Raw genomic sequence first — 26,392 nt, forward strand, 5'->3', positions numbered from 1 at the left:
CATCTCTCTAGTTCTCTGCCTTCCTTCCTTGTCACACCATATTCTGTTTGTCTCCATGTACACGTGGCCATTTTACAAGGACATCAGTCATATTGGAGTAAGGGGCCAGCCCTACTCCAGGCTGACCTCCTCTTAACCAAGGACAGGTGCCATGACCCTAATTCCAAATCAGGTCACATTCTGAGATACTGGGGGCTAGGACCTTGACATATCGTTTTTTTTTTTTTGTGGGGGGGGAACATAATTCAACAACAGCAGGACCATTCGGAGGAAAGTTGGTGGCTCAGTTTGGCTGAGAAGTTGACTATGATTAGGGAGTAATGGATAATGGAACAATCTAGCAACTAAAATAATTGGAGAGCAAACTAGGGGCTTGTTAGCTTAGTTTAACGCAGAGAAGTTCTCTCTATCTCTCATTCCAGTACAGCACCTTACAATTTTTGCCACTGGTCAAAAGAATCATAGAGAACTACTGTGCAGGTAAGCCAATAATGTCTTCTCTATCTGTTGGTCACTCCTTTGTTTATTAATCCAATAGTATTTATTGGGCACCATGTGCCACGAGCAATCCCTGGCAATGGGGATTCAGTGGCCAACGAGACAAACCTAACTTCTGCTCTTCTGGAAAAACAACTCAAAGTGTGATCTTACTAGTCTTCACCTATGACCTTTTTCATCAACATGTAACCATGTTTAAAAGGAATTCCAAGGTAGAGAAATTAAAAACAGGCAGGTGGCAAAATGCAGAACGAAACAGGAAATCACTTAAAAAGCAGAAAATAAGTAAGTAGAGCCGAGATAGGTAGCAAGCATGTGCAAAGCTATTTCTATGTCAAGGCAATGCCCTTAACATACTATAAGGTATCAGATAACTGATTCCGCCAAACTGCTAAGGCATGCTTGTCATTCCCACACTGAAAACAGAAAACATTCAACCGACCCTCCTGGAAGGTGACGGTATAACACATTGCCCAATACTCAGCCAACTACTGAAGTTTAAGAGGCACAGTGGGAAATGTGCAGCTATTTCATCTATGCATTAGGAATAATTGGGCCATGCCCTGACAAGCACAATGAGCTGGAAGCAAGCCTTCAATTCTAATCTGGCAGCACACTTGTTGGTAAATTGCAAAATGTCTCCTGGTTTCCATGGAAAAAAGGAAGATACTGCAGACGTGATTCAGTGCAATTATGTTCACTACAGTTAATATTTTCCATAACTACAGATGGTCTCTGGATTGGGCAATATTTGCAGAAATTAAATTCTAATACTATAAAGTATGACATAGAATGAACTTTCAAAGGTATAATGTGCATGAGGCAGCACATCTCTTATCATTCAGCAGGAGACCCTACCCTGGCAGGGAGTTTTTCATTAAATAATACATTTTCACAAAAAGTAGGGAAGAAGAAAGGGAAAAAAAAAGAGTAAGATAGTAAATGTCATTTGGGATGTTCATGAATAGTCTGGCGTTCATCACTTTCCAAGAACATAGTAGGATGGTACTTCTCTGCCCCCTTTGAAGTTAGGTTATGACTATGTAACTTACTTGGCTGATGAAATGGGTTAGAAGTGACTTGTCACTCCTGAGTGAAACCTTTCAGAACTAGTGCACAATTTGTGACATTCTCCTTCATTGCTGCTTTAAAGATTGTGGAGTCCAGTGTCAAGATGGGTCCTGTCAGGTTGGATCACTGATGACTCTGCTGTGCAGAGAAGCAGAATGTGGGAGGAGTCACAGATTTATGGGATTAAGTCATGGAAGCTTAGGGGTTTTTGTTACTGCCATATAACCTATCCTGTTCTGATTGATATCAGCAGTAAATTCTTCATGTCCACTCCTACTAACCGACTAGCCAACACCTTTAGTGTTAATGGGGCCAAGTTCACAGGTGGGTGAATGGTGCCCCCTAAGGGGAATTCTTTTGGATGTGCACCTGCCAGGGTAGATCTGTCAGGGAGGCCAAGATTGGGCTTCAGATAGATTGTAAAGCCTCTAGTAGGAAACTTCTAAGATACATTTATTTTAATTACTCAGTTGTAATAGATGTTTTGGATAACTATGGAATACTTCAATATGATATAGGTTAATGATTTTATCCTAGCCAATAGTCAGCAGTGAAGTCCCAAGAATATTATGATGAACAAAGCAAAAAGGAAGGAAAAAGATGGAAAGCCATAGTCACCAGAATACCACATAAATAGATAGATTGTAGCCATTGATTTAATGGTAAATTTATCCATTTCTCTCTATTCTTAACTCCCTTCATTAAGCGAATCTAATCACCCATTTTCAATTCAGAATTCCACTCTTACACTTCTGCAATGACTGTCATAGCTACCTAAAATTACTTCTGGGGCAAAATGGGGTACAAATGGAAGAAAAGGTGATTTCTTTTATCCTAGGGAACTGTGAGGTTTGCTTTACCATGGCTTTATCACTTCACCCCTAACTTTCCTTTTCCCTCCCTGCTTCCCAATCAATTCCCTTTACCCCAAACCATTCTCTTGCAAGTATGCTATGATGGCTTTCCTCACATGGTTTCACTCACCTGCAAAGCCCTTCTCAATATCTTTTTCCTATTCAAATCTGACCATCCCTTAAGGCTCATCTCCCATCTCCAGGAAGCTCTGGAACCTCCTGATGTCCATACTGACATTCCTCTTTCCTAAATTCCTGTAGCAGTAACAGTTCTCAGTATATCATTTAGTGCTTATATAATGTTTCATCCCTCCTTTGTGTGCACCTGTCTTGTCCCACAGTCACTGTTTGGGGCTGTGTACAACTCAAGACTTCTCTCTCTCTCATTTCTCCTTTCTCTGTCTTATGTCTCTTCATAAACAACACACCCTGCACCATGCACAGAAACACAACATGAAACAGACCTTACTATTAAAAGCAAAAGAGCATGACAGCTTAATGTAACCAAAATAATTCAAATATTATCTTTACTTGTGATTGAAAACATGCCTTTGCAAAAAATTATGGTCTATGTAAGATGCCTATTACATGAAAGCTATTTTACTGTTCAGAAGTTAGAAAAGAACAAATTACATATTTAGGATAAAGTATCACTAATAGACTTCATTTTACCTTCTTGATATTTTATATGAAATTGAGGTTCTTTGAATCATTTACAAAACATGTCAACTAAAAAGAAATTGCAGGAACCTTCTGCCGATGTGTTATGCTTTTCGTTATACTAAGCACAAATGTAGGCTCAATGCCTTTGATGCTTCTATATACCCATACACTCACAGAACCTGAAATGGTACCTAGCATGTGATCAAATGCCAATAAATTCTTTCTGTTTGTTCACCTTCACTATAAAGTGCTCTGACTTTTTTGACCAAATCTTCTGGACCTGAGCTCTGGCTTTCATACACTAATATACATATAATACATATATCCATGTATTTTAGGGTTTTTTTTTTAAGATTTTATTTACTTATTTGAGAGAGAGAGAGGGAGCACGAGCTTGGGGGGGGGGAGGAGGGAAGGGCAGAGGGAGAGGGAGAAACAGGATCCTCACTGAGCAGGGAGCCTGACTCAGGGCTTGATCCCAGGACCCCAGGATCAAGACCTGGGCTGAAGGCAGGCACTTAACCAACTGAGCCACCCAGGTGCTCATGTATTTTAGTTTTAAGTAATTTGAGTGTATGTGTGTTTAAAGCCTTTTTGGAAAAACTGGGAAATTTTGAATACAAAGGACTACATGACAGTTGGTATTTGTTAATTCTGTTAACTATGATAAAAGCATTATGGTTTTATAGTAGAATTTTCTTATTTTCAGAAGATACATACTATAGTACTTAGGTTTTGAAGTACCATGATGTCTGTAACTTATTTTCAAATGGTTTGTCAAAAAATTATAGATAGATAGATAAAGCAAATATGGAAAACTGTTAACAATTGTTGAATCCAGGAGATAGAAAATTGGGTCATTATTTAATATTCTTTCAATTTTTCTGCACATTTGAAAATGTTAATAATAAACAATTAATTAAAAAAAAACTTGGCATCATGAAAAAAATCAGAAGTATTGTTTACAGTGCTGTTATTTCTGAGCAATACTGATGCACTCTAATAAATAAATGTTGTTATTTGCTTGACCCATTTGGGGGATCAGGAAGAGAGGTTTAATTCTACAGTCAAAATAATGGCCTAAAGGTATACATGGTCATTTGACATTTCAAGAGCTGGAAGTTAAAAACTTACAATCATGGAGTGTGTGGGTGGCTCAGACAGTTAAGCTTCTGACTCTCGATTCTGGGGCCATGACGGCCATGACCTCAAGGTCATGCGTGGGTTCAATGCCAAGTCAGAGTGCAGAGTCTGCTTGAGATTTTTCTCTTCCTCTCCTTTTCCCTCAGGCCCTTCCCCCACTCTCTCTCTCCCTCTCTCTCTCCAGTAAATAAATAAATCGTAAAAAAACCCAACCCTACTTGAATGTTATTCTCTATTTTTAAGGTAATATAAACAAAACTGTTTAATGTGATAGTGTCTACCTGACCAGATTTTCTTGATGATGAAAACCATTCCTGGTTTTTGATTACTAATGTCTGATCAACTCTTGTGAGCATAAATGCCACAAAATTCATCAAAGTCGTGGTTTATTCCAGGATGATGCTCGGCTGTGGACATTAAGATCAACAACAATGGGATATTTTGATGAATGCAAACTTAAAGAAAATGTAGCATATGAAAATTCTAATTTCGGTACATTTTCACTTCCTAAGTCTTTTAAACTTTAATAAACATACTAAGGGGCGCCTGGGTGGCTCAGTCGTTAAGCATCTGCCTTCGGCTCAGGGCCTGATCCCAGGGTCCTGGGATCGAGCCCCTCCTCACGCTCCTCTGCTGGGAGCCTGCTTTTTCCTCTCCCATTCCCTCTGCTTGTGTTCCCTCTCTCGCTGGCTGTCTCTCTCTCTCTGTCAAATAAATAAATAAAATCTTCAAAAAAAAAAAAAGATATACAGACTAAATATTTATCCTTTATTATGTATCTTAGAATGTCAATTTTTTAAAAAGGCATTTGGTCTCTCTCTTTTATTTTTAAAATTTTTTTACAGAGAGAGAGAGCACGAGGGAGGGGGCAGAGAGAGGGAGAGTGAGAATCTTAAACAGGGTCCCTGCTCAGTACAGAGCCCAACATGGGGTTCAATCTCAAGACCTTGAGACCATGACCTGAGCCAAAATCAAGAATCTGATTTCTTAACTGACTGAGCCACCCAGGCACCTGAGAATGTCAATTTTAAATTTAAAGTTCCCCCAAATATTTGGAAGAACAGGGTGAGGTGCAAGAACTTTTTTTTCAGGAAAGGAAAATTCAACAAAAGCAAAAACAACCACCAACAAAAATCAAGAGGGGGGGTAATGACGTAGATTCAGAGCTAAGTTTATCTTGCTCTACACTGTATAACCTCTATTCTTATTACGACATTCAGAATAGCAAGTGCACTTGTTAGAACATTTTTTTAACCAAGCACATCTTAACAAAGACTCTTTTTCTCTTCACTCTCAGTTCTTGGGTTCTAAGTCTAAAGAAGAAACAAAATTAGGATTTGGCTTCAGTTTAAATAAAGGTATAATTACATAAACAATTGTTTCATTCCTTGTGCAAGGTCTTTGTCTTTCCGAAGACCCAAAGGACAAAGATAATCCAGCAAATTTGTCACGCTGGCAGAAAACAAACCTGGCTCTATATTGCCATCATGTGGTCAGTATGTATATTACACTTCCACTCTACCGGTGCCCGGCAGGGTGATCACCGCCTAGAATCTTACACCGCGCAGAGACTGGTTTAAGTGGTTCAAACCCACGGGCCTCATTTTTCTTTTCTTCCTCCCTCCCTTCCTTTCTTTTCTTTCTTTGTCTCTTTCTTCCTTTTTTTTTTTTTTTTGAGATATATTTATTTAATTTATTTTAGAGAGGAGAGACAACTTAAGCAGATTCGGCAGTGAGCGTGGAACCCTACTTGGGCCCCATCCCATGACCCTGAAGTCAGGACCTGAGCCGCAACCAAGAATCAGAGACTTAACCCACGTGCCACCCAGGGTCCCCAGGCCTCATTTTTCATATAAAGAAGTTACATTTTATGAGGGCACAATGTGTTAGTTATGTTTTTCTTTTCTGGACCCTCTGTACCCCCCAAAAGATTACAGAGATGGATAAGAAAATTTTCAGTTTCTTGGTTTCAAGTTCAGTGATATTTTCTATGAAGATTTTAAAATCTTTTAATGTGCCCACAAATAGTTCAAATTAGTTTCTGCCAACTGACTAATAGCTCCCTTTTCATTTAATGCATACTGAGCACCGTGTGTTTTAGTAGATAGAAAAGCCCCAGACTGCAGCATTGTGTGTCAACTATACTTCAATAAAAATAAATAGATAATACATACATACGCACATACATACATATGTATTAGGAGACCTAACACACAGGTCTCCTGGACACCCACCTGAATATATCAGGCCTCATGCAAGTCGTTCAATGTTTAAAAGTTTCCTTCTGAAAGATGATAGACCTCAGCTGAGGACTTCTATGGGGAGGATATCCAGCTAAAATATCATTATTTTGCTTCAGTGTGAACCACAGGATTTAGTAGTTAATTTTACTGTGTTATTTAACGTTCTAGTTTTTCTCACGAGTCCTAATTTTGTTTCTCCAACTAAAATTTTTAATTATTTGATGGCAAGAATGATAGCAGACTCCCTGGCCTGTGCACTTTTTATTGTATTACATTGCCTAAGAGGTTAAGAAGTCAGCATTTAATAATTCATTGTTGATTAATTTTCAGCAAGTCAAAATAACAATATAAATTTTTTAAAAACTTCTTCACGTTGACTAATAGATAATACGCAGCACCATCAATGTACTTGCTAATATATTATCATCAGCAACAACAACCAAAATGTTTCAAATGTGGGGCAGAAGTGAGCCATCACTACCATCTTATTCAAGTCCACTGATTTTTCTGTACTGCTCTGTGGTTCATGTTATCAAGCACAGTGGAATCTCTTCAGGACTGATAACTAAAAGTATACTAGACTTTTATTATTTAATCCTATTTTGCTTTATGGCATGTGATTTGCCCTTGTATTTGAATCCATGTAATGATAACAGCATTACATAAGATTCTACCATTCAGTCAGTTTCTAAACCCACAAACACATCCCCCAGAAATCTGTTACTTATATAGAGTTAAGCCCATCCATTATCATCAAACAGCCTAGTGTGGGGGTGGGAGGTGTCTCAAAATTAATCACATTTTTTTTCTTAATTTTTAGTAGGAAATGTTTAACTTCTTGAGAACTTGAAGGTGTGTTTTTTTTTCATTAAATTTTATTCATTATACAGATTTCATAAAGACTCCAAAGTCGGGGCTCTGATTTCCCCATTGTGAGTCCTTTTTTTTTTTTTAAATTTGCATATAGTATAATTCTGCTAGTTATTGTATTTAAAGGTAGTCAAATGAACTTCAAGATTATGCAAATTAGATAATACCGTCTAATATCTCTCTCTACCTGCTTATCTGCCTATGTGCCAGCATCCCACTAATGTGCTTAAAGAGTTGGATTAAGGGCCATAGGTTGCCTAGAAGATTATGTCCTAGGTAAATACCACCAATTTGATTAGTGACATACAAATAAGCCACTGACCTATAAGAATTCTATTCTTTTAAATATTTGCAAAATAATGCAGTCTTTGTTAAGCAAGGTATTCCTCTCAGGAGTAGGTTAACATATGTTCCAATTTTTAGCTTATGTTGGTGAGAGAAAAACAGCTAATTACACTTCTGCTGTTTGTTTATTGAACCTTACTTACTTATTATCGAGTGAAAACAAGCAATATTGCTTGTTATATTTATACCCCTATGCCTTTCTTTACTCATGCTGCATCCTCTGTCTGGCATACCCTTTCCACATCGCTTGTAATGTATTATTGCACTTATTCATTTAGTATCCCAAGCCCTTAAAGAACAATTACTGGGTCTTTTATACATTCACTCACTTATCTATTCAATAAAAATTTTGCTATGTGCCAGCTCTGGGGAATACAGCAGTGATAAACAGACAAAAATCCCTGTCTTCCTGGGACTTATATACCAATGATATAACAGACGAGTAAAACATATTGTTAGTTAGGTGCCAATAAATGCTAAAGAAGTGGGCTAGAGAGTGTTGGGAGGATGGAGTTGCAATTTTTAATAAGGTGGCCAAGGAAAGTTTGGCTAATGCAACGGTTGAGCGAAAACCTGAAGGAGGTGAGGGCAAACCACATAGAAATCTGGAGATAGAGTGTTCCAGAAAGAGGGACTAGTAAGCATGAAGGCACTAAAACAGAAGGATGCTGGCTTATGCCTGGTTTGAAGAAGAGCCGCAAGGGGGTCCACGAGGCTGGAGTAGAGTAAGAGGAATGATAATCTTGTTTATCCATAGGGTTTAACACTGCATCTGAAACATATTAGGACTTAATATTTTTGAAGAATTAATGAAAATTTTGATGGTAATGTAAAAAGAGGCCAATATTTCACAAAACCTGAATTGTGGTAAATCCAGTTACTTTTTTAACAAAAACGTTTTCTTTGCTTGTCCTGACTTTAGTTTTGCCATTGAAACAGGTATGACTTTTATTAACTCAGGTTTTAGGTCAGTTCAGGATGTTATGTTGCAGTATATTACAATCTTCTCTTTGCACTTCTTTTTGTTAGAGTACTTACAAAGAAGTGTAACCTACAGTGAATATAAACACTGGAAAATACCAGCAAACATTGTCAGGTGGTATTCTCATAACTTTCAGATCTAGCAAAGTTAGCAGCACTACTTAGAATCACTTAAAGAAATTGCCAGTTTAAGGACTTACTTTTCTTCCAAAACTTATTTCTCAGAACACCACTTGTAGAATTTGTATAAAGTGTACTGTGCTTATAATCTTATTAATATTTATTTTATTTGCTAGAACGATTCACCATTAGCAGCAGGTGGGGCCATGAACACATACATGTACACCAAGGCAACTACCACAAGCAAGACTGATTAGCTCTTGACAACTTTTCTTCTGACTGCTCCTTCCATCAGCTCAATTTGGAGTCCAGGTGTTAGCATTTCCTGGTATCGCTTTTGACTTGTCAGTGAATCCCTTTGAATCAGTAACCCCTCCATATTGGTTGCTGATCTTTAATACTGATTGTTACAGTTTCATTCTAATTATAATATTTTCTCCTGTCTTCCTGATTTCTTGGCTGATTTTTCTTGATATTCAGAAAAACATATTCAGTTCCCTACAGTGCCCAAGAAATGCTTGAATGGAAGCACCAATTGTAAAAGATTTATTCACTCAAAATCACCAGATCCTGATAGTTTTGGAGTTTTAATAGAATCGTCAAGAAATCAAACCTTCTCAAGTGTCAGTGCCCTTCAGCTGGAGACCTCCAGGAAGTCAGCTGTAGTAAACCCAGTTGTATTTATTTCTTGTTGCAGCAAGGAAAAATACATACCATGGGCTGCCTTACTAAGAAGGCGTTCAGAAAGAACCTGTTACAGGCTTTGGGTTTTGGTTGGTGCTTGAGGGAGAGTCTAAGGTAGCAGGGATCTGTTCTCAATTGGATGCTGTCAGAAAGCCAGGGCAATTCCATGATTGGGCATCTCAATAAATCTTATCTGTAGGGAAAGAAGACTAATATGAGAATAAAGCTGTGATTTGTAAAGAAGTAGTAACCATTCATTTTGGCCAAAAGAAAGGGTGTTTGGTATTTTGTGGAAAGAGTGAGCTTGTTTTTGTCTGTGTTTAGACAAATTCATGAAGTGCTTTGCCTTGTCTTATTTTATCGTGGTTTTACAATGACCTTGCCAGAGGTTGGGATCTCATGAGATTATTTCTATCTGATAGGACAATAATATGGCTTAGCTGTGAGTGCCAGGCCAGCTTTGGAATATCAGGCGCTCTTCTTGTTTTCCTTTTTCATGTCTTATTTTTAATCTTTTCATCCAAATATAATGTACATACAGAAAAGTATAATTTTTAAAAAAGATTTTGTTTACTTATTTGAAAGAGAGAATGATGGAGAAAGCACAAGGGGGTAAGGGGGTGGGGGGGGGGGACGGCTAACACGGGGCTCCATCCCAGGACCCTGGCACATTCTAGAATCTCAAGGAATGTTTGTTGGATCCTGACCCAAGCTTTCACAACTTCTTGCCTTTTCTTTCTTCTCTCCCCTATCCATCCCCCGTGTCCACTTGTATAACGTCGAATCCCACGCGATCTGTAAACACTCTTCAGAACACTTTCTTTGTACCAATCTGATGGTGCTTATTACATTGTTTTGAGTACTGAATGAACACAGTGTTTTTGTTTTTGTTTTACAGCACTTGGGACATAATAACCGCTAAGTGAAAGTTAATTGTTCTAATCATGTTACAGTTTTTGCGTAGTTTCGTGTAAGTTCTTTTAGGGCAGAACTGTATCATACTTTTTGGCTTCACTTTAGTGTCTTCAAAACACAATGGCAAAGGCCCCGTCAGAAGGGACTCGTGCTAACCGCGGGGGGCACGGGGGAGTCCCCGCACAGCCCGGAAGCGTGGGTGGGGGGGTTCCACCAGGCGTGCAAAGCGAGACAGGGAGAGGAGCGGTTGAACCATTCGCTCACACGGCTTGGGCGGTGAAGTTCCCACCTCCCAAACTTTCACCCATTATTCAAGTTACAGCCAAGCTCCCAAGCAAAGGATGCGCGTGCAGGGACCCGAGGCCAGTGTGGGGGCGCCCGGGACACACCCTCCGGAGTGGGACGCGGACGCAGGCGGAACCTTCGTCCTCAGTTCGGTGTTTCCCGCGGCTCCGCTCCTATCGCTACACTACCAAATAGACGGCCTTCTTCCCCACCCCGATGGCCTAGTCCGAGAACAATTTCCAGACTTTGTGACTAGTAATTTCAGTGAAAGGAATAGTGGACATCCCAACGACAGAGGACACTTTCCCAGAGCAGCATCTCTCGAGCGCGGCCCCGCGAGTTCCCCTAGAGGGCGCCCCACGTAGGGCCGCCCACGCTTCGCAGGCGGGCGCNGAGGCAGGCGGAGGAGACCGGGTCGGCCGGGGCAAGCCGCCGAGAGTAGCGGAGCCTGCCCTGCACGCCCGGGAGAGAAGTGGGAGGGAGGCAGAGTTATGGGAGGCAGCGAGGAGTAAGTGAGCTTGGGTCCAACTCGAGGTCGGGCTCGGGACGGAGACTGGTGGACCAGGCCCCCGAGCCGGCGTTACACCCGCTCCGAGGAGCACTTGAGCGGACACACAGGGACGGACCGAGCGAGGACACATGGCCTCGCCATTCCTGCCTGCGGGGGCCACCACAGGCGACAGCGGCGGAGAGCTGAGCTCGGGGGACGACTCCGGTGATGTGGAATCCCTCCAGAGCCCCGAGACCGAGACGTCCGGGAGCCTGGCAGAGCTCTTTGAGAAGGCTGCAGCGCACCTCCAAGGCCTGGTTCAAGTGGCCAGCAGGGAGCAGCTCTTGTACCTGTATGCCAGGTACAAGCAGGTAAAGTCCTGGGGAAGGGGTGGATGCGGGAGAGCGACAAGAGGCCTTCTCCGCCCTCCAAAATCTAATAGTAAGCGTGCTTGGTTGATGGCTAGGTGTAATGAAGTTTGCGTGTGTGTATGTATAACCATCCACTAAGGATTAGCATCCTTCTGAAGATGGAAAGGGCCTGTCTGCTCTCCTGGGAGTGATATTTGGCTGGACACCGAATGACTCTTTTCCATGTCTTCTCTGACTTGAACAGTGACCTTGCATTTACGCTTTTCCCAGCTTCAGAACCCCTACAAAATGAGGATGATAAAATAAGATTGATCATTCACTCTTGCTGAAGGGTCATATGGCGGTAATTTTGGAAGTAATATGGTCATATGAAAGTAATGTGATCGGTAGGGGAAGAAAGGGATAAAGAAAAGGGGGGTAATCAGAAGGGGGAATGAAACATGAGAGACTATGGACTATGAGAAACAAACTGAAGACTTCAGAGGGGAGGGGGTGGGGGAAGGGGATAGTCTGGTGATGGGTAGTAAGGAGGGCACGTATTGCATGGTGCACTGGGTGTTATACGCAACTAATGAAGCATCAAACTTTACATTGGAATCTGGGGATGTACTGTATGGTGATTAACATAATAAAATAAAATTTAAAAAAATTGTGAGACCCAAGAGAATTATATGATTGTAATAAAAGGGTGAGGCAATACAAAATAAAGTATTATACTTTTGTTATTGTATTTTTAAAATCTTAACTATATTAGACTTACGTTTTGGCTGAATGGGCTTCTGACTGTTAGATACAATGATAAACATTTTAGAGCTGGTAAGCACCAGGTGAAATAATCCCGTTCTTTTGCTGGAAAGGAAAGGTAAGCCCAAAGAGAGTAGATAACTTGCCTAGGGTCATACCAACAATCAGTCAGAACTAGAACTAGATTGTAGCTCCTGACTCTGTCTAAGGCTCTAATTTTACCTGGAAATTATAATCGGAATGTCTTATAAAACATGTTTAATTTATCATTCAAAGAGTCAGAGGTACCAGAAAGAGAAATAATTGCTTTATCATAATCAACCAATACTTGTATAACATCTTTTATGTGCAAAACATTTGGGTGTTATGCCTACAGGGAGTGCAAAGAAGAAAAAGCATCATGGTATTTGCCTTTAAGAGACTTAGAAAGTTACTTCAGGAGTCTAGATTTAAACATGTGAAAAATTGCTAACAAGAGTTAAATAACATTTTGGGAAAACTCCAGCTCTTTGGAACACTTGAAGCAATGACATTCTGGGGAATAGCCCATTTTATTTTACTAAATGATTTTAAGCTTTCATTTGCTTCTTGGTATCTATTTCCTCCTGTATTCTTTTAAGAAAAAAATAGTTGTAGGGTCTCTCTGTATTTTTCAACTGAATATACTGCATAGAGGTGAAACTTCTTTTGATGATTGATGAATTTCAATTATGAATATGGTTAAAGTGACTTGAGAGACATAGTTATAGATACATATGGTATAAATTAATAGTGTTGAATGAAAATTGCCCCTGAATTGGCCTTGGAATTTGCTTTCTTGTAGAAGTTCTGGATATCTTTTTTCTCTTTGGTTATTTATCCTGTCCCAATAACATTAAAATGAGACTTTCAATTATATAACCAGAAGAGTTTATTAAACATTGTGCTAGGACTTCTAACATGTCTGACTAATAATTCTCTGGTCAGCATAAGACTGTTTTTCTCCAAATCCCCTAGAGAACGTTCTTTTTCTTTCTAGGACATAACTTTATTTACTGATATTAGTGTCATCATTACTAGTATGTGATTTCTGAGTTATCAGTGAACTATAGTCACCTGTTAGCTGGTAACCATTCTGTCTCATGTATTCTTACTTCATCCAGATATTCTGGAAGAGATGTGTCCCTCACCCACTCAAGAACTCGTTGTTAAGGTGTTCAGAAATTTTCTGTATCTGGAAATAAAATTCTTTGCTATTAGAGAATAAGCTTATGCTTACTTAGATATGACATTGGGACACAATTTTCATCAGTCTCTTCTAAAAATTTTTTTTTTTTGAGAGGGAAATAGAATCCTAAGCAGGCTTCACGCCCAATGTGGAGTGTCAGGCAGGGCTCCATCTCATGACCCTGCACCCGCCCCCATCATGACCTGAGCCGAAATCAGGAGTCAGATACTTAACTGACTGAGCCACCCAGGTGCTCCTGAGTATTTTATTTTTATTTTTATTTTTATTTATTTGACAGAGAGAGAGACAGCCAGCGAGAGAAGGAACACAGGCAGGGGGGAGTGGGAGAGGGAGAAGCAGGCTCCCAGCGGAGGAGCCCAATGTGGGGCTCGATCCCAGAACGCCGGGATCACGCCCTGAGCCGAAGGCAGACGCTTAACGACTGCGCCACCCAGGCGCCCCTGAATATTTTATTTTTAACAGAATTTTGAGATAGTGTTAAAAATAGCATCTTTGGGGGTGCCTGGGTGGCTCAGTAGGTTAAGCATCTTCCTTTGGCTTGGGTCAGAATCCTGGGGTCCTGGGATTGAGTCCCACATAGGGCTCCCTGCTCAGCAGAGAGCCTGCTTCTCCTTCTCCCTCTGCCACTCCCCCTCCTTGTGCTTTCTCTCTCTCTGTCAAATAAATAAAATTAAAAAAAATAGCATCTTTGATAGCATAATAAAGTTGAAATTCCAATATAATTGTTGCATGGTGGATCAGAGTTTCTCAGGAAACAATTACATTTTGTATTTGGAATAGCACTGTATTTTGGAGGCTGAATGAAATAAAGTTGTCCCCAGGAAGATAATAAAAATAAGCTGAGCTGTGAACCTTCTTTTCTTAGGCAGAGCCGTAAATTTACCTAACATAATAGCTCTTTTATTTATTTTTTATTTTTAAAGAGATTTTATATATTTATTTGACAGAGAGCACAAGCAGGGAGAAGCAGGATCTCCGCTGAGCAGGGAGCCCGACGTGGGGCTCGATCCCAGGACCCCAGGATCATGACCCGAGCCAAAGGCAGACACCCAACTGACTGAGCCACTCAGGTGCCCCCATCATAGTTCTTTAGTCTCAGATAAGCCTATGGCTCCAAAATCATCTTTTAGCGAGGTTTCAGAAAGATCACACCACTGAACAGTGTTTTGGTCCTCTGTGTTAGCCTACACTTTCCCAGCAAAAGTTAACTAATTGACACCTTTGAAAACTCTAGGACAATGAAAATTTCAAACCCCTGTTAGCTTCATTTTACAGGAGCCTTCAGCAGTAGCACAGTGAGGATACTCAGCGTGTTCTCCTACTTTAACCTGGCCACACGTGATTCACTAGCATTTGCCATTAGCCCTCTTTGTTAAAACATTCTGTTTGAAGGGCATTGGATATGTCATATCAGAGCAGAGTTTAGGTGTTTTGTTAAAGTGGCACATCTTATAATTCTGCCTTATAGCTTAAAATTCATTATTTAATGATTTGGAAAGTGTTGCTCATCATGTCCTAAAATCCTGTAGTTTTATTTACCCAGTCTTTTCTGATCCCGAACTGTTGTTCGAGTTTGGGAATACAAAAGCTTCTGTGTCAGAATACAGGGTCAGCTGCTGAGCTTTTATTTTCATTACACGTAATGGTTTGGAGGCAGGTGATTTAGGGCTGGTTGGGTGATTCTGCTTCACGAGGTCATCCAGGGGCTTAGTCTTTTTCTGTCCTGTAGTTCAGCCATTACCCCAAGGCAGCAGTTCTCAAATTATGGACCCCTGAGAATCCCTGAGACTTCCTCAGGAGATCTGTAAGATCAAAACTATTTTCATCATAATACTAAGACAGTATTTGCCTTTTTTCTATTTGATAAAACTGCTGATGCATCAGCATGAATCAAGGCAGTGGCAGCAACTGTACTAGTAGTCATATATTTTCCCACCATGTACTCAGAGTAAAAAAAAAAAAAAGGCCAATTTCACTTAAAAATGTCTTTGATAAAGCAGTAAAAATTATTCATTTTGATTAAATATTAACTCTTGAGTACAAGTCTTTTTAATATTGTGCATGTTGAAATGGGGAGTCACACAAGGCAGTTCTGCACACTGAATTTTGTTGGCTATTTTAAGGAAAAGCAGTTGTGTAATTTTTGAGTTGCAAGCTGAGTTAGCCACATTTTTCATGAAACATCATTTTTCCTTAATAAAACAACTCACAGATAAACTATGCTTATTCAAATTTGAATATTTGGCAGATGGTTTCTTCAAAGCAAATGAAGTGAGCCTGTCATTTTAAGGAAAACAGTTGACAGTATTTGTTGCCAATGGTCACGTTTGAGCCTTCAAGTGAAAATTGGAAAATCTGTGTCTGTCACATGAACTTGACAGCTTCCTAATACTTAAGAACTTTTTTGATGAGATTAATGGTGATTTTAATGATCGTAAACTTTTGCTCTTGTATAATGAAATGTGTCAACATTTGGAAGGAATGCATAACTCAGTGGACCATATTTTCCAAATGTTGCATGGAATGTTACAAATTATGTATGAATAAAAGATCCATTCAAAGTGCAAGTCAGACCAATGGATTTTAATGTAACAGTAGGAAGAATTCAATGATATGACACAGAGTCCACGTTGCATCTAGAACCTTAAAGAAACTGCCACTTGTACAGTTTTGGTGTTGTATCAAAGAAGAATATCCACAATTATCTGAAAAGGCTACTAAAATACTTCTTTCTTTTGTAACAGTGTATCTGTGTGAAGCCACATTTTCTTCATATACTTCAACCAAAGCAGCATATTGCAGTAGATTGAATACAGAAGTAGATGTGAGAATACAATTGCCTTCTATTAAGGCAGACATTAAAGAGATGTGCAAAATGTAAAACAATGTCACTTTTCTCACTAAGTTTTTTTTTGCTTTAGAATATGCAGTTATTTTTCATAAAATTTTGCTATTTATGTTAACTTAATGAGTTTATTATTTTTAAATTAGTTAATACACATTTTTTAAGCTTTTTATTTTTAATGTAAATATTGATAGATATAACCCACATAAACAAAGTTCCTTGGGGTCCTCATTTTTTACGAGTGTAAAGGGATCATGAGATCAAAAAGTTTGAGGGGCGCCTGGGTGGCACAGCGGTTAAGCATCTGCCTTCGGCTCAGGGCGTGATCCCGGCGTTACGGGATCGAGCCCCACATCAGGCTCTTCCGCTATGAGCCTGCTTCTTCCTCTCCCATTCCCCCTGCTTGTGTCCCCTCTCTCGCTGGCTGTCTCTATCTCTGTCAAATAAATAAATAAAATCTTTAAAAAAAAAAAAAAAAGTTTGAGAACTATTCCTCTCAGATCTTCTTTCCATGGCCAGAGATGGCTCATCATCACTACGTGCATGTCCTAGCTAGGTCTCAGGGAAAGGGAAGGACAAGCCCCCCTTTCTCTTCAGGGAACATGTTTATATCACTTTCATACACATCCAGTCCCCTGCACCTGGGCCGAAGTTGCACAGTACATGTAATGTTTAGCTGGATGACACCATTGGCTGGTGTCTGGATAAAAAACAAGAATAGTAATGACTGCTGTTTTTATGATGTGTCATAGTTTCTCTCATGTTTCTAACAATCCAGTAGTTGAAGTGATTTGGAAATGCCTAAATTTGATGTGGCGTGTAAAACAGAGTGCTACAGAAAAGGAATATTGGACTTTGGAGTCAAATAGTCCCAAATTCACATCCTGACGACTAATTCAGGATTTGCTAATCTGTGAACTCCAACAACCCTCCTCAGTTTCTCTGTGCTCATTTATAAAATAAGTTTGTAATGGCAAACCTAACAGGATTGTTGCATGGCTCATTTGCCATAACATATATGTAGCTTTTGGTTTGTGGTGATCAAGAAATGCAGTTTCTGCTCTCTCATTTTTTCTTCCTTCTGTCCCCTTATAATTGGGCTGCTGCTGTGTAAGTGTACATTTTAATATTCATCAGAGGGCTGTGTGATTAATTGCTAAGCAAATGATGGAGATGATACTTGTTATGAATTCAGAGATGGATGAGATCATTGTAGACTGAAAGGATTCTTACAGTCTGAACCGTGAGTGGACTGAAAGGTGTGAAAAGCTGAAGGAAAAGGAGAAGGCATTTCAGGCGAGGGCAGTAACATGAGCGAAACTCAGAATAAAAATCCTTAAAGCAGTGAGTAGATCAGTCTGGTTAGCGAGTAGACCATCAGTTTGATTTTAGCAAAATTCAAGTGTATAAAAGTAATAGTAGATGGCGAGAAGCTCTCTGAGAAGTAGATGGGGATTGGATTGTGGTATCAGGAAAAACAGGTATTTGGTTGAACACATGCCTAACATATTTCATATTCAACAAGCATTTTTTACTGCCTTAGGTTAGGCACTATATAGGGTGCAATGAGTGAGTTAAGAATGGTTTCCTAGAGGCTGTGTTCTGATAGAAAGGTGAGACTTTACACAAAACTTTCTAACACCAGGTAAAAGTAGAAAGTGCTAACAGAGGTATACAGAGTAAATGCTCTGAGAGTTCATCAGAAAGAGATTACTTTTGGCAGTGGGAATCAGGGGCTGTGTAGTGAATTCTGCACTTGTGTGAATTTCATTTATGTTTATTCACAATGGAAATATCATATAGTTTCACTACAAATGTTATTTGAGGACTACGAATAAGTATTGACCACAAACAAGAAAAGATTATTGTGGAGTAGATAGAATTTATATTGTTGAAAAACCCTTGAAAGTTTTTTGCAAGGCTGTCAGCATCTATTTTGCATTGATTAGTTTCATAATAGGATACTTTACAAATAGTGTGCTTTATCCTGGAATTTGGGAGAGATAAAATGCTGATAGTGTAATGAGAATCAGCATAAATAAACAATATTATGAATTCTGATAAAACTGTACTTTAAAGCTTGTTTATTGCACGTTTAAAAATTCTTCTATATGATAAATGGTAATAAGAATTACATAATCTATATTTATAATTTGCCTTGTATATGTAATTTGTCTCCTAGTTTAGGAATGCAAGTTTTGGGGTGCCTGGATAGGTCAGTCGTTAACCGGCTGCCTTCGGCTCAGGGCGTGATCCCTGTGTTCTGGGATCGAGCCTGATTCTTCCTCTCCCACTCCCCCTGCTTGTGTTCCCTCTCTCGCTGCCAGTCTCTCTCTCTTTCTGTCAAATGAATAAATAAAATCTTAAAAAAAAAAAAAAGGAATGCAAGTGTTTGTCACTTGTATTTTTCTAGGTATCACAGTATTAGACGACAGTGGTTTTATGCAGTAAGCCAAAGCAGCCTGTATTTAAAATTTGTTTTTTGTTTGCTTTTGCAAAGAGTGTTAAATTTTGTTATTCTATATAGATGCAAATATTTTCTAACGTACAGTTACTGAGTATACATAATAAATTTGAAAATAAAAAGTTTCTCTGGCATTTCTTCGAAAAATAAGTTCTTAATTTATTTTTTTTCCCCTCTCTTCAATTAGGTCAAAGTTGGAAATTGTAATACTCCTAAACCAAGCTTCTTTGATTTTGAAGGAAAGCAAAAATGGTAAGAAATTCTTGGAATCTAATGAAGTCGTTGGAAGTGGTTTAGGTGTTTAGGAATTAGAAAGTAGTGAGCAGATTAAAGAATTATTTTTATATTAATCTCTCTGCTGTAGACTGTGCTAACAACAGGCAATTGGGAAAGAGATTAAAAGAATCCTCTTTTAGCTAAGTCTCCTAAAGGATTCTCATGCCACGATGCTGGTATGTACATAGTTCACGACAGACATACACTCCTTACATACAAATAGCTTCTTAGAGAGTAATAGTAAGAGCTATTGCTTGAGATTTTCCTATCCCGTCATACAGCCCCTAATGGATCACCACTTCTGCCCTGTGGAGGAATCTTTGAAAGGACAGAAGGATGGGAAAGGAGAAGCACAGGATAAATCCCCATTTTTATTCTTCTCCCCGGCCCCAATTTTATCTTCTTACTTCTAGTGCTCTCTTGCACCTCGCTCCATCCACACCACAGTGAAGTGCTTATAATCACCAGTTGGGAAGAAAGGGGTGGGAGAAGATACTGAGTCACCTTCTTTCCTGAATCCATAAACAGATCCCCTCCCCAGCTTTTTTACTTCTAATTCAGAGATTCCTCCTTATCATAGGAGGCTTTATTTACTCTTACCTTGTCTAAATGAAAAAAAGAGATAATGCATACAATCGGGACCCTTACTTACAGGCGGTAGAACTTTGGAGCATCAGGCCTGGAATTAAAAGTATAAAGGATAGGGTTTAAAAAAAAATGAAATATGGTTGAAGAGGGAAGAGTGCTGCTAAAAATGGGTTCTAACTTTACATTCTAGAGCCGTGCTACTCAAAATGCGGTCCCCTGACAAGTTACTTGTCTATGAACTGTTTGTTACCCAGCGGTAAAGACATGCAAAGCTTGAACTTGAATGTAAATCAGTTATGTCATTAAGCCCATGTTTCGTTCAGCTGACTTTTTGTGTGTGTAGGACATTCACAGTGAAGGAAGCAGTGCTTTGATTTCCGTTCTGGCAGAAGGTTTCTTTGCTGTTGGTAACAAAATGTTCTCTGACACTTTATTACTGTTGTGGAGAATACCTGATGCAACTTTTATTGTGAGTTTTTTGTTTTAATTTATGAAATTTCATAACTTCAGCATTATTTTTTCCCCTATGCTTGCCTGTTTTTTTTTTTCATTGTTTTTAGCAATTTTAACAAGTTTTGATTTTATGACCACTCTAACAATTCAGGCAGGAATCATTAATGGCTGCTGGAACCATTAGATGAAAACTACTAAGGAGCATTTACCCAATCTGACCCTCAGTTTCCTTTTTAATTACAAGGAAGACAACAGGAGATACTGCTTCTACCAAGTCTTTAATCTTATCTTTGATGGTGGGGGGACAAACCGATGTCATGTGCCCCCAGTGTGATACATTGGGAAGGACACGTTGCCTGTATCATGCTCTTGCCAAAACCTTTAATCTGATTCTAATCATGATTATTCATTTTTGGCAAGAACACCCTGTAGGTGAGGAAACAATCAGATAAATCCAAATTGAGAGATATTTTATAAACAACTGGTTTGGACTCTTAAAAAATATCAATATCATGGAAGACAAAAAAGGCTAAAGATACACAAAACTCAGTGCTATGTGTGAATCTTGATTGGCTCCTGGTCTGGGAGAAGAAATCTATAAAGGACATTATTGGGAAATCAGGGAAATCTGAAGGTAGTCTATGTTTATATAATAGTATTGATGTTAAATTTCCTGTTTGATATATGCTGATACATTTAGGGGTACAGTGTTGGGATATATACAGGTAACTCTCAAGAGAGTCAGTAAAAATAAATTTGGAAAACCTCAGAAAGATGTTATATTCATTATGGGAGCAGGAAGGTAGGGAAAAAACCATGGCCCTGAATTGTGTTTTACAGTGAATCAGTGGATCTGCTTCCTGGTTGGAAGTAGAAAGAATTGGCAGGGCAAGACCAAGAAGGAGCCTGTCTTGGCAGCTTACGGAAAAAAGAAGAAAAGGATGACTCAGAAGGGGGCACAGGACTAAAATATTACTCTTGATATTTATACTGCCAGTAGTCCCTACCTTCTTACTAGAATTCTTACCTCTGTCCTTACCGCCCCTCACTTTTTGAATTCCCTGCTTCAGGATCCGCTATTAGCAGCTTATAGATAACAGCCAAAGGGCAAGGTGTATTTCTCACAGCTTTAATACGAAGTTCAAAGCATTTTCCCAGGGAATATTGTTTGTGTGCGATTAATTCCCATGTTACCAAAATGCTATATAAGGTGGAAACTACTTTTATTGGTCTGTAGATCATACATTCTCAATAGGGATGAAAGGTGGGTTTCAGGGAGTTATAAAATCTTGGGTATTACAGTTGTTCATGGTCTTAAATTCATTTGATATGCAATATATCTGTGTTATAAAATTTCATGGGGGAGGGTGATTAGAAAAAAAAATGTCTAAAATGGCTCCTTAGGTGGTGGGGTGTAAGGTGTGTGTTGGTATAGACCATTGTGAAGGCAAAAAGAGAGTTACTCATCTATGGCTTATTATATCTATATCTCACATCCTTAAAATGTGCAAGCCAGTTTTTTTAATACTAAAAAGGAATGTGCCGTTTGTGTTACTTCCATAGGTAATGATAGATGTTTTGGGTATTCTTTACTGTAGGGAAGCATGGAAAGCACTTGGTGATTCAAGCCCCAGTCAAGCAATGCAGGAGTATATCGCAGAAGTTAAGAAATTAGATCCAGGTTGGAATCCTCAGGTAAGATTTGATGAGTGTAAATAATACTTTCCAAAAACATCATCTTCCTCTTAAGGTTTAAAACCAAGCTTAGGCTTAAGTAATATTCTTTTATTTAAAAAAAAATTTTTTTTAAATTTATTTGAGAGAGAGAGCACGAGTTGGGGTGGGGAGGGAAGGGCAGAGGGAGAGGGAGAAGCAGACTCCTCGCTGAGCAGAGAGTCCGATGCAGGGCTGGATCCCAGGACCCTGGGGTCATGACCTAAGCCAAAGGCAGTTGCTTAACCCACTGAACCAACCAGGTGCCCCTTAAGTACCATTCTTAAAGTTCTATTTTCTTAGATTATAGAGTTATTATATTTACCTCAAAATACTGTTGCTTAAATATTAACCAGCTACTGATACTGAGAACTTCTCTGAATTGTAGAGAATTGTTTAAAAAAGATTTTTAAAAATTTATTTGAGAGAGAGAGCAAGTGAGCATGGGGGAGGGGCAGAAGGAGAGAGAGAGAGCATCCCCAGCAGACTCCACACTAAGCACAGAGCCTGATGTGGGGCTCGATCTCACGACCCTGAGATCATGACCTGGGCTGAAACCAAGAGTCAGTCGCTTAACTGACTAAGCCACCCAGGTGCCCCAGGATTGTAGAGAATTTTTAAAAGCATAATAATAATTTCAATTTTGTAAAAACTCAGTTCATTTCAGAATTTGAAAGCATTTAACATGAGATCATCATTATCTTGAGAAATGGTAGGTTTCTCTTGGATTTTTTTTTTAATGAGCAGTTCTGTGCAAGTACAAAATGCTTTTTGATGCAGATAAAATATAAATAAGATATGTTTTCTGCCATTACATAATTTAAAGTATATTAGAGAAGATAACATATACGAAGTATGATCATAGTATAAAATAGTAGTAATGCAAGTGCTAGGGAATCCAGTGGAAAGAGAGATTACTTTGGACCTTGGAGGTATTGGGTATTGTTCACTTAAATGTACCCTCTTTTTCTGATATTTGCTGGAGAATATCTAGAAAGAGTTTAATAAAGGTAGGGTTGGTATTTTATTTAAAAAAATTTTTTTAAACATGGTCGACAGGTGTTTTAGTGGGATAAAGGCATCAGTACCATGTCAAAAATGCAAATTGAGGGGCGCCTGGGTGGCACAGCGGTTAAGCGTCTGCCTTCGGCTCAGGGCGTGATCCCGGCGTTGTGGGATCGAGCCCCACATCAGGCTCCTCTGCTATGAGCCTGCTTCTTCCTCTCCCACTCCCCCTGCGTGTGTTCCCTCTCTTGCTGGCTGTCTCTATCTCTGTCAAATAAATAAATAAAATCTTTAAAAAAAAATGCAAATTGAGTATTAACTTTTCATTAAAAATATTTAGGCCAAACATTTCAGTGATGCATGAATACTGCAATTTTCAGTTTTTTTGCTAATAATTAAATTATTTCATTGGTACACATGTTTTACTAGTTTGAAGGAATTTTGTGCAGTAATCCTGGAGTCTTAAAATGTCAGAGTTGTAGGGAACCTTAAAGATGATATATTATGACGTATAAAAGTATATCTTTATAGTGAGTACAAAGAGGGAGAGATAACCAGCTTAGGGTCTCTTTAAAGATACAACTGCTTTTTTTTTTTTTTAAAGATTTTATTTATTTATTCGACAGAGATAGAGACAGCCAGCGCGAGAGGGAACACAAGCAGGGAGAGTGGGAGAGGACGAAGCAGGCTCCTAGCGGAAGAGCCTGATGTGGGGCCCGATCCCATAATGCCGGGATCACGCCCTGAGCCGAAGGCAGACACTTAACTGCTGTGCTACCCAGGCGCCCCACAACTGCCTTTTTGAAGTCACTGAAACATTTCCTGATGTTTTTGATGTGCATGAATAATTTTCAGAAATACTCCGTTTTGTTAGTGTCTTTTCTGAAACATCAAGTTTGCATACAAATGTATATCATAGAGGTCCTAAGGACTTCGTATCTGAAATTAAGTGGTGAAAACAGGTGCCCCTCTGAGATGAACTCAGCCTGAACACATAGGCCACAACGTTTAAAAAAAAAACAAAACTTGAGTTTGAATGCGTTTTGATGAGTACTTTACTCCTCATATTCTGTGGTCTTAGTTCTTACCTATTGATTTTACGTGACTGTTTCTGATGGCTGCCCTATATAGGCATTTGAGTTTATAAGTTCTGATAAATGACAGAATTTATTATTTCTTACCTTCAATACCTTAATTACTAAATAAAATTCTGTTAACCAGCAGGGTTTTTTTTTGTTTGTTTTTTTGGTTTTTTTAAGATTTACTTATTTATTCTAGAGGGAGAGAGAGGATGTGCGTGCATGCAGGAGCAGGGGGAGGGGCAGAGGGAGAGAATCTTCAAGCAGACTCCCCGCCGAGCCTGGGGCCCACCTTTGGGCTCGATCTCACAACCGACCCCTGAGATCCTGACCAGAGCCAAAACCAAGAGTGGATGCTCAACTGACTGAGCCATCCAGGAGCCCCTATTGACTATAACTCTTACAAGTGGTTGCAGAATTCATGTGGTTAGGTAGTTCTTCCTTATGGAAATTTAAACAGGCAGTAAGGATGCTTTTTAAAAACATGTAACTGTCACTTATTGAACATAAATTTGAGTAAACTAAGCAGAATCAAAGGTACTTTCAAATAAAGATCACTGTCTCAGTGTTGTGCGATTGAGTCCCTGTGGGGCTCTGTGCTAGGCGCGGAGCCTGCTTAAGATTCTCCCTTTGCTTCTCCCTGCCTCCCATCTCCCACACGTGCATGTGCTCTCTTTCTCTTAAAAAAAAAATCAAAGATCATTCTTTAATACATTGTTCTCAAAATGTTTTGACATCCTTAAAATAGTTGTAAAGAGGAATTTTATGTTTTGTTTATATTTTTGTTTAAACATTCTTGATCTGGTCCCCTTTGACTCAGCTTTTTTCCCCTTCTTTCTGACTGGTATGAAGTAGTTCGTAACTGCAATCTCAAGACATTTGGTATTTCGTTCATTATCTTTTAGGTTAAAGAATCATTTTCTTTTGATACTAGTTTCTGAAACCATTGAAATAATAACTCATTGCCGAGTGTGCTAAGCTCTTTACATGTGTTGTCCTTTGAAATCTTCACAAGAATCTTAAGTTTTTTTTATTTTTAAGTAATCTCTACACCCAATGTGGGGCTCAAACTCATGACCCCGAAATCAAGAGTTGCATGCCCTACTGACTGTGCTAGCCAAGCACCCCCACAAGAATCTTAATTAGATTAGAAACTATTATTGTCTGCATTTTAAAAATGAGGAAATTCAGGCACAGAACAGTTTAGTATCTTGCCCAAGATTAGCCAGCTAATAAATGAGGTGCTGGGATTTGGGTTTATCTGTATAGGAGTCTAGAGCCCCACTCTTAACCACTCTGCTATCTTTTCTACATCTGGCATTTTATATTTGCATGTATTTACACACATATACATTTGTATATATATAAAACATTATGTATAGCATCTATCTAAACTTATGAGTGTGTATGTATATAAAAAATTCAAGTAAAGGTAGTTACTGTTTTAATCAAAGCTCCATGGAGTATAAAGTGAAGTATAAAATGAACAATACCTTAAAATGTAAACCCTTGACTGTGTTTTCTGTTATGGTTTCATCTTATCTCAAGAATGTGCTGTTGAATATCTAATCAAGGCAGTTCTTTTGTCTTCTTTGGTTTTTTGCCAGGGGGAGGAGGATAAGTTTTTATTTTGGTATAACTTCTTTTTATTATTTTTGACAAATAAAAATTATATATATTTAAGGTGTACAACGTGATATTTTGCTGTTTGATATATGTATACATTGTGAAATGATTCTCACAATCAAACTAATTAACATTTTTATTACCTCTCATGGTTACCTTTTTTTTTGGTGCTGAGAACTCTTGGTATTTACTCTCTTAGCAGATTTCAAATATATAGTGTATTACTATTAACTAATGTATTAATAACTGATAATGGTTCATTATTAACTAATACATACTTGATATAATTTTTTTTAAGTTTCAGAAATAGTGTAAGGAACTTCTGGATAGTCTTTATTTAGATACACCAGTTGTTTATGTTTGCTTTAGCATTCTCCCTATTTACACACACACTCAAATTTTTTCTGAACTATTTTACCTAAGTTGCAGAGCATTTTAGATATGTTGCAGAGATCATGTCCCTTAATCACTAAATACTTCATTATTTCTTAGAACAGGGACTTTCTCTGTCATTACACCATCATTATAAAAATTAGGACCTTTTTTTGGTGTCATGAGTTCTTTTGAAATTTCTTTTTCTTTCTTTTTTTTTTTAAGACCCTCTGGGCTCAGAGTTCCTATAGGGCATTCTATACACACACATCAGTTGTATATATTTAAGGTATATACCATGATTTGATATACATCTAGTGAAATGGTTACTATAGTCAAACTAATTAATATACCTTCCTCTCATATAGTTACCTTCTTTTTGTGGTGAGATTACCTGATATTTACTCTCTTAGCATATTTTCAGTATTCAGTACAGCATTATTTATTGTAGTCAACATGCCTCTTT

The 26,392-nt window shown here is 38.7% G+C and overlaps 1 protein-coding gene across 2 annotated transcripts in view; it reads left to right on the top strand.

The window, feature by feature from the left end:
- Positions 1–11,069: 11,069 nt before the first annotated feature.
- The window catches only part of ACBD6 (acyl-CoA binding domain containing 6), a 197,396-nt gene continuing 182,073 nt past the window's right edge, over positions 11,070–26,392 (top strand). For both annotated transcript variants that reach the window (XM_002920795.4, XM_034666849.1), the window contains exons 1-3: positions 11,070–11,533; positions 19,002–19,066; positions 21,730–21,826. In XM_002920795.4, the coding sequence (XP_002920841.1) occupies positions 11,312–11,533; positions 19,002–19,066; positions 21,730–21,826 (384 nt within the window). In that variant the 5' untranslated portion in view covers positions 11,070–11,311. The remainder of the gene's footprint in view (positions 11,534–19,001; positions 19,067–21,729; positions 21,827–26,392) is intronic.

Source organism: Ailuropoda melanoleuca, chromosome 8 (assembly GCF_002007445.2).
Source record: "Ailuropoda melanoleuca isolate Jingjing chromosome 8, ASM200744v2, whole genome shotgun sequence".
NCBI lineage: Eukaryota > Metazoa > Chordata > Mammalia > Carnivora > Ursidae > Ailuropoda > Ailuropoda melanoleuca.